Genomic DNA, 13,158 nt, shown 5'->3' with positions numbered 1-13,158 from the left:
CGCTAAGGTTAGGGTTAGGGTTAGCGGGGAACATAGGACCTGGGGAACATAGGACGCGGGGAACATAGGTACGCTCCCCTCTAGCACATTGTCCAAAATATGACAGTGTTCCTTTAACTTCCCTCCAAAAAATACTTATTATTACTATTTCTAATAAATTAAACAATAAATCGCAACAGTTCATTCATCAGACGTTTCAGGACATTGTTAACCACTGACTGGCATGTCTTATTTGTTACATACTTTAGAGAATCACAATAGCATTCATCTCTTAAGATAGGGTTGAGTTAAAAAAATATGTCGCTTTGTGGATATGATATTTTCCTAATAAAATAAAAGGTATTGGATTAGTTTTCTTCGTTACATTCTAACTAACAGATCATGCCTTTTTAGCAAAGAAATTCCCAGCTGTATTTGAATGCAACATGACGTACCAGGCCGGTGTGAGGACGTGCGCGTGGCCATGCGCACTGAAACCCGCCCCTTTACAACAACCCCCAGCCTACTGAGCGCTACTGCTTTCGTTATTTTACTAGCGCTGCTGTAACATCTCAATTTGAGCTGGAAAAACACAGGCGGTAAAATCACACTGAGTCGACGTTTGGGGGCTTTTTTCTCCACCGCCTGCTCCGGCTTCTATCTGGTCGCTTCTCTCGTTAAGTTGCTACGAGGACACGGAGAGACTGAAGTGACATTTAACGTTACGTTAATTCATTCAACCACAACAACAATGGCAGCACAGGATTTTAATTTCTTGCTTGCGACGGATTCTTACAAGGTGAGTGGACCCGTCCTTGTTGCCTGTTTCTCTTATCCAGTTCTTTTCCCGATTAAATTCCAATACGTGCAGCTAAAAATCCAACTAACCTCAGTTACATACCATTGCACAACACAGATAACGTTAGCTGTTGTATATTTGGTCAGTTGAATGTTTTGGCTGCTACGACACTGTGTTCTGTGTAAAAGCTGGAAGTAAGGCACCAGCAGTAGTTGTATACAGTGTATTGTGTACATACTGTTGTTATCAGTGCTCCCTACAGTTAAACAGCAGGGCTTACAGTGTAGACTCCATTTAATCAAAGTTGAATCCATGAAACCGTAGCTGAGAAGATATGACTTGGCACGGAACGGGTTTTCACTGACTGCCAATGTAATGCCTGAGTTTCGTTATCACCAAACCAAAACTTAACTTCACATTTTACTTTACTGAGTTTAAACACAGTTTTATAAAGGTTGTGTTTTTTTATTTAACCAGATTGTCAAAGAAACATCTGTAATTTGATTCAAATCATGAAAAATCCTGGAAACAATTAAAATCCTGGAATTTTTTATTGTGTTTTTCCTTACTTACATCTCCAATTTTCCTGTAAAACAAGATACATTGTACTTGGTACTTGTACTAGGCCTACTGGTCAATGATCAATGATATGATCTTTGGGAATGCTGGAAAATAATTAGTTAAAACAAGGAGGAACCCATGCTACCTGGAATAGCTGGGACATTAGAGACACGTTTTCCAGTCATGAAAGCACCTGGAAATGGATTAAAATGACCAAATATCTGTGTTGTCCTGGAAAACTTTGATTGTATTTTAGCACTTCACTCAAATCGCCTACATAAAACCTGGGTGTGTATTTTGTTTGACACTTGACTGTTACCACATAGAGGGGGGAGGACTTGTAGCAACCTGTGGCGATCAGTCATCGATGTTACACTGCTACAGAGGAAAACTGTAGTAAACTGGAGTCAGTTCGCCGGACTACACACTGCTCGTGATTCCACCAGCAGCGCTGTCCGCCCTGCTGTCCACGTCTCCATTGGACTATTTAAGGGCCTTTACACTTTGGGGCTGTTGAGATTTACCACACAGAGGCCTGTGGGAGTGCTGTGGCTATGAGCACAGTATTAGTAGATTCACTATGATCAAAATGCTTTATCCTTGGCAGGCAATTATTCCAGTTGATCCTTTGTGTGGGAAAGAACAGTAAGGTAAGAGTGTATCTAGGGGTACTAAGTGAAAGGTAATGACTTAGTTCTTCACAGATAGTCAGCAGTCACTATTCATTTGTTAATTTTGTTGCTTTTTGATGAACAAAATTCTGAAGTGCAAGTCATGGTGATTCATTAGCTTGTAATGCACAGCCTGTAACGCGAAAAACAGTTCTTTGTCCACAGTGCAGTGTGGCTGTGTGTCACAGAGCCCAACCTTTCGCTGCCTTTTAAGCTTTCACTTTCATTTCAGTCCATTCGCAACCTAAATCCAGGAGCGAGTGAGTCAGACCACTGGCTGGGCAGGCGGTGCAGGTATATGCAGTAACATGTGCTCAGCTCAGTGCAGTTAAATGTCAGATGTCATTCAAAGGTTTGCTCTGCAGCCAAATGGCAAAGATCACCAACCAGGCTTTTTATTAGCTCCAGCGGGCCCTGAAAACAAGTCCAGAGCAGCAGCACGGCCAAGAGGAGTCCTCCAATGTGTCTGTCATCACTATCACATAATAGAAACTGATGTGGCACACAGTGATGAGCTCATCAGAGTCCGCTGGGGTTAGTGGATTTACAGCACAGCAGTTTACATTTACTGAAAGACTGTCTTAACATAACGTACTCACAGTTAGCCTCATGTAAGCATCATTGTAACTTTTCCTTTTTGCTTCATTCAGGTTTTTGACCAGTTGATGATAATAATAATAATAATCATTCATTTTGAATTCTTCTGCAAAAAAGAAGTGCTTTGTTTTATGAAAGCCAAATTAAATGAAGTTATTTTTGAATCTGAATAGTTTTGAATTTGAAATGTTCAAACTGAATATTGTATGCAGAATTTGAAATTGTATTTCACAGCTTGAACTTGAATTTAAAGCTTTTATTAAAATAACTTTATTTTCAACAATCAACTACCTTTCTTGTCTCTGATTGGTTGTTTTCATTCAGGCCTGGTGGATTCTGGAAAATGTCCTTAGGAGCACTAGGAGGAGCCAGAGGAACCTGATTGTTTCACAGAGTATCATTCTCCTGTACTACTGTCAGGATACAGTGAAAGTTTGAGAAAATAAGACTGAAAGTTACCAACTGCACCTTTAACATGTATTGCTTTCAACTTGTCAGTATTATTTCAGTTTCTGTGGAGTTCCAAATTCAGTTTTCAAATTACTATTTAGATTGTCGGTTATATATTATCTGTATCGGCCATGAGAATCAGAACCAGAATCAGAAATGGCAGGTAATTGTCAGTTATCATAATGGCTGGAAAAACTCCATATCATGCATTCCTAATATTGGGCATTCAAACTGAAAGCAGAGCAGCTTCCAGCAGAAATCTATCATTATAACTTGAGTTATTACGTTTCTGCTTTAGTTTGAGCTTCTTTCTAACTCTTTGGGTTAGGGTGTTCCTGTAGCTTGTGAATATGTGTACAGTTGGTTTGACCTTCTCTCTCACTGTTTCTCTCTGGATCTCTGGATTAGTATAGTGTATATGTAAATAGGTGTAGTTTGTTTCTGCCATTAGTAGTTAGAGCGTGTAAATATTTGAATAGTCTGTTTGATCTTCTCCCTTTTTTTTTATTGTTGTGTTTTTTGACTTTTAACACTTACAAAAAAGTCCCTGTAGGGAGGTTGTAATAATTTGCCATCATAATGATGATAATACCATAATAATAATAATAATAATAATACCAATAATAACAAAACTTTCTTTAACAGAACTTTTAAAACAAAGTTACAAAGTGCCTTACATGGCCAGAACCAGGATTTAAAACAAAATAAAATTGGAGAATTAAAATCATATAGAAGTGTTGTAGAATAAAAAGAATGAAAGACCCCCATCAACAATAAAACAGATAAAACATATTGCAAAGTTAGCCGCACTGGGGCAAATCATTTTAAACAATTAAAAAGATATCAAATTAAAAGCATAAAATATAAGCAAATATTTGATTAAATTAATTATTGATTAAAACAGAAAACCAATGAATTGAGGAAATGTTACACATTAAGTTATTTCTTACTTAGGGTGTTGGCTAGCGCTGCTCACTGTGAGTGGCAGCCTGCCAGCCTTCCATGATTGAGCAGTGAAGCCTTTCATTAACTCATCTAGAAACGTTTATTTAAATGAACACAGTATTTCAGTCACACCTACAGTGCATGTTCCTATTGGGGCTTTAAAGGGAACTGCATCCAGAGGGATAAAGTGGAGCTCTGCATCACTGTGTGTGCTCACGTCAACTAGTTTACCCAACAGACATTGTTCATTCACACAAATGAACAGCACTGCCATCTAGGGTTATCATGACACCAGAAAACAACCAGTATATCCTCTGTACTTCAACACACACTCCTTTTATCAAAAACATTTGCAACAACAAGAGTGGCATGTAGCCTGATAAATAAAAAGTAACTACCCACACACTCTTTTTTGCTGCCTGTTTAGTTGTCATATAGACTCTCTGCCAGTCACTATCAGCCTACATGAGTCTTATTGGGCTCGTTTGAGATGAGCCGGCCATCGCCCCGCAATGCATGTTGGTTTGATTTGTGTCCGATTTAATGCCGATTCTGACGTCACACACAAGCAGTGATAACCTCACAAGATCGAGGCGGCTGCAGTTTTTAGAACCAGGCGCTGCAGTTGCTCTCAACCAACTGCAAGAGCCAGGGCATGGTGGGAAACGCCTGGCTGTCCCCTAATCAAACAGCTGATTGGCTCTTAGTTTTCACAGCAAACACTACGTTTTCCTTATTATGCGAATTTAATATTTAACTCTTGTTTCATGTCTCTTGTTGTGCAGTTGATGATGGCAACAAAGTTGATCTGAACGTGGTCTGCAAACTACAGATGATCTAACAGGATGCAAACATTTCTGTGACTTCCTGTATATCTTAGAAGGCTTGACTGCTGCTTTTTGTCACCACCTCCTGCTGCTGCCGCCTCGTGTTTTAATTCATCATTCTTTGTCATCTGTGACATGAAAACATCAGATTTCCACACAGTCTGTGCATCCCGCTCATAGTTGAGTTTTATAACCCTAGTCGATTTTGAGACTGTTCGTACATCAACAGGCATCATTATGGATGAGTCCTCGTCGTGCATGCTCTGCAGGTGCAACCCAAAGAACTGAGCACACTGAGAAGTTGTTTGGAGTTCGTATGTAAAAGAAACACAACACGTTTTTCTTTTGGATAAGCTGAAGCAGAGCTGTCGCTGCGGCTGCACTGGTTGCCATCTTCAACATGTTGTTCCGTGCTGGTAGGCCTCCGATGGTGTCAGTCGCTGTTTTCTGTCCCGTAGCACTGGCCTAGGGACTACATGTGACTTGGCTGTGTGTTTTGGTTTCTGCTTAAATCTTTTGTTGCACAACTTGTGTAATAATTAACGACTATATCCAGTATGCACCCACAGCACAGTCTGAGGACACTGTGAGCTTTAGGATTCTGGCGACTTCCCCGAGGTCTGATATATCTTAATACTTTACTGCACCCTGGATTTCAATGCAATTCAATTCAATTTCAAATTTTAATTTGGTAATAGCGCCAATTTTCAAACAGAGTTTTATTCAGGGAACCACTTTTTTTTCATAGAGCAGGTTTTCTAGACGAACTCCTTATTAACTTTTTACAGAGACCCCAACAGTAAAACACCAAATGAGCAGAACCTTGGCGAGGGCAAAGGAAAAAACTGCCCTTTTTTAACAGGCCAGAAAACCTGGACAGACCCTTCGGGCTCTAGGTTGGGGTTGGGGTCATCTGTTCTTCGACCAGTTTGGTGAGAGAGAGAGAAGTCACTGTTTTTACAGCAACTGCAAGGGTTCCGCCAAAGCTTGCTTGCAATCTTCAAGGTCTTTATTTTTCTTTGGGATGAGTGATATTGACGCTTGAGTTAAGGACAGAGGAACGGTGCTCAAAGGAGTCATTAAACATATCCAATAACAGTGGAGCGAGTTGATCAGAACATTTCTGATAAAATTCGGATGGAAAGCCGTCTGGGCCTGGTGCCTTGCCACTTTGCATTAATTTAAGGCTGGCTTTCACCTCTTCCAACCTGAGAGGATCATCTAGATTATTTTTGGAATTAGTATCAACTGATGGGAAGACTAAATTATCTAAGAATTTGTTCATTGAGGTAGTATCTGAAGAGGCTTCTGACTTATATAGATCAGAATAATATGAACAGATTTTACGAGAAAGCGTGAAATTCTGTCAGAGATAAATTCACAAAATTTGTCGGATGATAATAGCCCAGTGTTTAATCTCCAGATTGAGTGGTAATTGGTTTTAGGGACTAGTTCCAAATCTAATAAAAAGGGGACATGGTCTGAAATAACTATCGATGAGTATTCACATTGTTTCACTGAGGGTAATAAAATCTTATCAAGAAAAAAGTAATCTATTCGAGAGTATGTTTGATGAACCTGGGAATAAAATGAAAACTCTTTTGCTGTTGGTTGGTAAAAACGCCACATGTCCACATTGCCAATTTGATCTGTGAATACAGGCAAACATTTAGCTGCTTTGGATTGAGTTAATTTTCTTGAACACGATCTGTCAAGTGTGGGATTGACAGAAAGTAGTCCCAAACAGTCAACTCTATGTCAGCACTAGCCTTGCGTGATTCAAGGTGATTGAGGGCATGTTTCAACGAACAACCACAACTAATCATAACTTTGTTAAGAATGTCAATATTAACACCAGCATTGATGTGTTTCATAACAGTATAGTTATATAATTTAGTTTAGTAACAGCTCAAAAAACAGGATGGAGTGTGTCTTGAAGTTCAGAATGTCCCATCACCATGTTTTTTACATCCTTGGAACACTGTGAGCATACAGACAAAACCTTGTTTCCATAAAAACTGAAAGAACCTGTATATTTGCAATGGTAGTGTTAGAGTAACCTAACATATTTTGCGTATAACAGTGTGTGACATATCCAAGTAGGACATGTCTTGATTATGCTGTCCACCTGTAAATTCAATTCAATTGATTTGTATAGCACCAATTCATAACCAAAGTTATCTCAGGAGCCTTTTCAAATAGAGCAGGTCTACCCCATACTAAAATTAAATAAAGTAAAATACTCTTCTTAGTTATTACTAAAACTCTTAGTTACTCTTACTAATACTCTATTGAAGTTAGAGAACGGGGAAAGGAGAGGGAACTTTAAACAGAAGGCAGGATGAGGCAGAAGAATTTAGAGTGAATGCCTCTTGAAGCTATTTCTTCAAGTGACTGACTGGCTGTTGCTGTTTATTATTTAATTAGTGCTGCAGGAGCACAAAGAGAGACTTGTGCTTTAAGCTGTCATCATACCTTCCCACGTGGGTCCAGGAAACATGTTTACTGTACACGTAGGCATCACGTTGAGCAGACAATCCTCCGGGTTACAGCTTATCATTAGTGTGTTAACTGAGGGGTTATTTTATGCTATTTGACAATGCAAATTAGGGTTGCAGTTAACAATTATTTTCATTATGGATTAGTCTCCATTAATTGATTTGCTGTTTGGTCCATAAAATGTCAGAAAATGTTGTTCCCCAAAGCCTGAGGTGTCATCCTCAGATGTCTTGTTTTATCCACAATTCAAAGATATTCAGTCTATGTCACAGAGTACTAAAGAAAGCAGAAAATATATAAAACATTTGAGAAGCTGAAATCTGAGAATTTGGATGTTTTCTTTCTTAAAAAATGACTCAAAATAATGAAGTTTGTTCGATTAGTGTTAACAGTGTGTACCATCTGGGCTCAGGTCACTTGAAAATGTGGTCTTGAGTACAGTTCATGCTTACTTGGTTGCTTACCAGAGTTTCTCCCTCGCAGTTGGAAAGGAAGGGTGATAAATTGTAATCTGCAACTACACCACTAGATGCCGCTAAATTCTACACACTGGACCTTTTTAATCTTTTGAACTTTTCAGGACCTGCTAGCGGCTTATGCTTGAGTTCTGTATATAACTTTCTTTCAGATCACACACTACAAACAGTATCCTCCAAATGTCAGCAAAATCTACTCCTACTTTGAATGCCGACGGAAGAAAGGTTCCCAATTCAGTGAAGTGGTGTTCTTCGGTCTTCAGTACCTGCTGAAGAAATACCTCACAGGTACATTCACATCCTTGTCTCCTCTAATCTGAGAAATGCATTGCCAGAAACATATAGGAAGAAAAGAGAAAATAATTGTGTGCTTATGGGCAATTTGATGTTACAGGGACAGTTCACCCCAAAATCACCATACCTGACTGCTATTAGGACTGCACGATTATTATGCTCAATATTGAGATCACACTAATTTATCACAGTTATTCAATGATTTTAGGGAAAAAATCATTTTATTACACTATTTTTATTCCCAAATTCCCAAATTACCGTTAGCTTGTTTTGTGGACACAACAATAGTGGCTAGTGTCAACCTAACTAACACACACTTTGCACCTCCTGGGGTCCTTTCTATGAGCTAAGCACACATTTTAAAAGAGTATAGATCATGTTAATTGTGTGGAACCAAATTTGCAATTAATAAGTGCTTTTTTCCATCTAGATGAAATGAAAGATGTAAAAAACACAACAACAGAAATCATGATCTGGTTCCTCAAGATTGTTTTGAGCACCTTGGTGTAGGAACTATTTTCTTTCTAAGTATCACCGCCCAGAAGGAAGCGTGCATCCACTCGTCGACGAGAGTCCCGTGCTCGGGACAGTGCAGGATGTAAACATCCGTCCTCCTCGGCTGAGCTGGAGCGTTAGCTAGCTCACCTAGCACCTCTGGGATAGCTAATGTTCAGCTATGGTTGGCGGGTGTAGTTCGGTAGAGAGTATGAAACCGCTCACAACAAGGTCTGTAGATTATCTCGAGTAACTGGGTCATGATTTTGGAAAGAAACATTGCTGTTGAGTTTTTCAGTTGTATTTATTTTCCGCTGTGAGCACCACTAGTTGATCTGGTTCCATTATATTAGAGAGAAGGCTGACATCTCTACGGCCAATATCTCCAAAGCTCAACAACTCACACCAAAACTATCTAGATAGATAAAAAGCACTACAGAAAAAAAGCATCTTTGATTCTGGTGTGAGCTGTCTCTAAATATTGTTGAATGCCTTGAAATAAAACATCACACACAACAGCATTATTTTATGCACACAGGGAAATAGCCCATGCACAATTATAATAGCCCAATGACTGAATAAAAACATACAGTATAAGTAAAAACATCAGGCACAAAAAAATCTTATAAGGCAATGCAGCAAATGTTTCCTCATTCAGTTGCAGCCAGTTGCACACTACTTTGGAGAGTTCACACCTGAAAAGTGTGAGCTAAAATGGTTTCCAACACCAAGTGGTAACAAAACAGAACTACACTCATAAACTTTAATGTAAGCTGACTATTGATGACAATTGGATAGAAGCACAGGCTAAGCCGTTTTCTGGGTGCTGAGTCAGTCCTTTGTATTTTCTGGATGGGACTGAGGTGGCTGTAACTTGTTGTGGTGTGTTCTCTAAAGGCCCAGTGATCACAGAGGAGAAGATTCAGGAAGCCAAGCTCTTCTACCAGATGCACTTCAAACAGGCTGTGTTCGATGAGGAAGGCTGGAGGAAAGTCCTTGAGGTATACAAGAGAGATTTTCATCAGTCAGTCTGTCTTGACGGATTCACAGAGAGAAGCATTTATCAGCATTTATCTAACCTGAAATAAACGTGCTTGTTACTTTGTCAGAAACATGATGGCCGTCTTCCTATCCGGATCAAAGCTGTCCCTGAGGGTAGGATCATACCGAGAGGCAACGTGCTCTTCACTGTGGAAAACACAGATCCCAGCTTCTACTGGCTCACCAACTACATTGAGGTAACCCCAGAAATGTGTTAGTGTTAGACTTTTGAAATAATAAAAGGATTGAATTAGCAGATTAACTCAGGAATTTATCCTGCGTTTCAACTGGAGGAACTAGGATCTAAATACGATTCTAGTTTCAGGTGGAAAAAAAGTCCCTGTTTTGGAGGTAGGGCTTTCCAAAGGTTTGGGAACCATGAGGGTGGACTTTGCAGAGTTAACCGTTACTGATTGATCATACACAGACGTGAGACAACCAGAGGTTGAATTAAACTATTTTGCTGTCCGTCATTTTGACAGACAGGTTAGTTATAATTCTTATTACTCATCATTTCAGTTTATTAATGATATGTGACAACATATAGCCCATTTAATATCAGTAAATGTAGCTCGCAAGTTGGAACAGAAAATATCACAGGTTCGAGCAGGCTGGTGACGCAGCATCCATGTAAGTTATAACTTACAGAAACATTGCGTGACATGCAGAGTTGTGCTGTGCATCAACAAGTGCATCCAGCGATCAGCCCAGCTGGTCCATTGCTGCTTAAAGCACATTGAAATCTTGAAACTGTGGATTCTATTCTTTAGCCCTCTTGGAGAGCGTACAGTAGATCGCCTTCAGTGTTCATCTGTCAAAATGATGGACGGCCTTAAGATTGTCCCGTCAACTATTTAGTCAACTATGATGATGAAAATATTTGGTTAAAGCGACACAGCTTGACACATAAAACAAGGGTTCCATGGGGTGTCCTGAAAGCCCCCCTGGTGGAGCTGGTGTCCCACGTGCCAGGGCTGGGCCCTTGCTGCAGTGGCCATGGGTTGGACTCCAACCTGTGACCCTTTGCTGTGTGTTATCCCCTCTCTCTCTCCCCACTTCCCTGCCACTCTTCAGCTGTCACTATCAATGAAAGGCAATAAAAGGCCAAAAATTATTATTTTTTAAAGGAACGGTGCCACTAGTATAACAGTGAGGAAGATGCAACGGGGACAGACATTTGTAGATGTTTACTACATTAAAAACAAAGTTCTGTTTCCAGCCAGTGGTTAACACTGGTTTAAAAGAGAGCAAGGTAAAGAAAGAGTGCAACTGAGCTTATAGCATGAGCAAACGAGAGCAGCAATGAGAGAATAATTCCACTGGAGAAGAGAAACAAACTTGCTGATTGTTTCACTGCAGTTTCATTGTAAAGCAGACGTAAATAACCATCAAACACTTAGCACATCATCTGCTCTGGAGTCTGCTTTTCCCCCTCTGCATGTCTCCTTTGTACCCAGTCATTACATCCACTCAAACATCAGAGTCACACAGCAGTACCCAAAAGACAACAGGGTTGTTGTTGTTTTCCGGTACCATTGGTCAAATTTACCTAATCTTTAGAGTTCTCCTGATGCGGCAGAAATGCAAACAGAAATGCTCTAAAACTACTTTTTCGTTTCCAATTTAGTGTCTGTGATTCCAGAGTTTCTGGAACCGGCTATAAATGGCTATAAGGTTCTGTGAATTCTGGATGACCAGATTGGAAGAAACATGAAAATGCATTGTACCTCAGGGGGGGTGAATTACACAGCAGCCGCAATAATTTACTCACTCAAAGAAATAGGGACTCGTGCATTTGGAAGAGTCTGAACAGAGTTTTTATGGCAGTGGCAGTCTATCCCTGCATCCTCCCAGCTACTCCTCCAAACTTACTCTTTCAGGTGACCTCAACTTTGCAGCACTGTCCTTCAACAACTGTCCTTGTCCCCCTTTTTCCCACCAAATGATCTCTTACTATCTGATCTCTTTTCTCCCCACACCCATCCTATTTTTAACCATCACCCCTGCCCCTTCTACTGGCTGCAGACCATGCTAGTCCAGATGTGGTATCCCATCACGGTAGCTACCATATCCAGGGAGTTTAAGAAGATCCTGGCCAAGCACCTGAAGGCCACCTCAGGGAGCCTGGAAGGCCTGGACCTAAAACTGCATGACTTTGGCTACAGAGGAGTCTCCTCACAGGAGGTAAGAGGACATTTCTGTCCTTTTTAGTGTGAAATCTACTTTGTGCATATGGCTATGTCATGTGGATGTTATCAAACTATTGTATATCATACTGGTCACATCACTGATAACAGACAGGTTGGATTAAGAGAACTCTGTGAAAGTCAGAGGAAAAGTCTTATATAATAAACATAAAGCTGGAATGTAAATTCAATCTCTTGGGCCACTGGTGAAAATGTTTGACTGTAAGAAGATTCAAAAGGACCATTCTCACAGTTCTCACTTACCATTGAAGGCAGACTAGTGTCAATGCAGTGATAATCTAATGTCTGTGTGTGTCTGTATAGTAGAGCTGTTCAGAAGTCCAGATTAAATGAAACATTTCTGAAAAACCTTTTTTAACCCTTTAAGATCACATCCCCAGTCACATTGTACACCTATTTAACAACATATTATAACATACAAAAAATTTATTTCTATGTATTGTTATATCGAAATCCAATCATGTGCATCGGCGTATGAGTGTGTATGAATGATTAGTTTCCATTCTGGTGAGCAGTTGGCATCTTGCATGGCAGCCACTGCCGTCAGTGTATGAATGTGTGTGAATGGAGTGAATGTGGCATGTAGTGTACAGCGCATTGAGTGGTCGAAAGACTAGAAAGGCACTATATAAGTACAGTCCATTTACCATTAAAAAGCAGCTAACGGTAATGTTAGCTGCTGTTAGCTAGTTAGCTTGTGTAGCTAACATTAGCTGACTCAGCCAAACCCAGCATAAAAACCACGCCTCGGTTCTGTATTGAGTCGTCAAACTGTCCTTCGTTGGCATCGCATGCTTTATTTGGTCCCAGTCTGGCCGTGCTGTTCACTGGGAGCTCCCAGTCTGGCAGAGTCAGTTAATAGGAACGCTACAGTTTCTTGGCGGTGGATGTGACATACATTCAGAATTGTTGGCTACCATGACAAGTCCCTCCCTGGCTCCCTGTTTTTTACAGGAAATACATAAATATGCAGAAGCAAACAGCACTCTGCTTTCTGTTTAACTCTAGCTCTTGTGGCTATCAGAGGGAACCAAATGTTTCAGTCATTCATAAGAATTGTTAAGAAAATGTTGTGACAAATATTGAAAATCCAGAATAACTAAATGGAAGATGGCTCAGGTGGTAGAGTGGGTCGTCCACTAATAAGAAGGTTGGCCGTTGGCGGTTGCCGCTGCATGTTTAAGTGTCATTCAGCAATATAATGAACCCTGAATTACTCCTGATGCTGTGCAACGGTGTGTGAATGAATTAGTTTCTGTTTGTGTGATTTGTCATCAGTGTGTGAATGTCTGAATGTGACATGCAGTGTAAAGCGCT

General features: G+C 40.2%; 1 protein-coding gene across 1 annotated transcript in view; it reads left to right on the top strand.

Annotated features, from left to right (window-relative positions):
- The first annotated feature begins 489 nt into the window (after window positions 1–489).
- LOC118328054 (nicotinamide phosphoribosyltransferase-like) overlaps window positions 490–13,158 on the top strand; it is a 13,975-nt gene continuing 1,306 nt past the window's right edge. Inside the window, exons 1-5 of the mRNA XM_035661658.1 lie at window positions 490–778; window positions 7,957–8,092; window positions 9,491–9,594; window positions 9,703–9,831; window positions 11,660–11,818. Coding sequence (XP_035517551.1) covers window positions 731–778; window positions 7,957–8,092; window positions 9,491–9,594; window positions 9,703–9,831; window positions 11,660–11,818 — 576 coding nt within the window. The 5' untranslated portion in view covers window positions 490–730. The remainder of the gene's footprint in view (window positions 779–7,956; window positions 8,093–9,490; window positions 9,595–9,702; window positions 9,832–11,659; window positions 11,819–13,158) is intronic.

The sequence above is a fragment of the Morone saxatilis genome, unplaced genomic scaffold (assembly GCF_004916995.1).
Source record: "Morone saxatilis isolate NCDOM2014 unplaced genomic scaffold, NCSU_SB_2.0 Contig18, whole genome shotgun sequence".
NCBI lineage: Eukaryota > Metazoa > Chordata > Actinopteri > Moronidae > Morone > Morone saxatilis.
The sequence above is the reverse complement of the archived record's forward strand: the minus strand, read 5'-3'. Positions and strand labels throughout refer to the sequence as shown.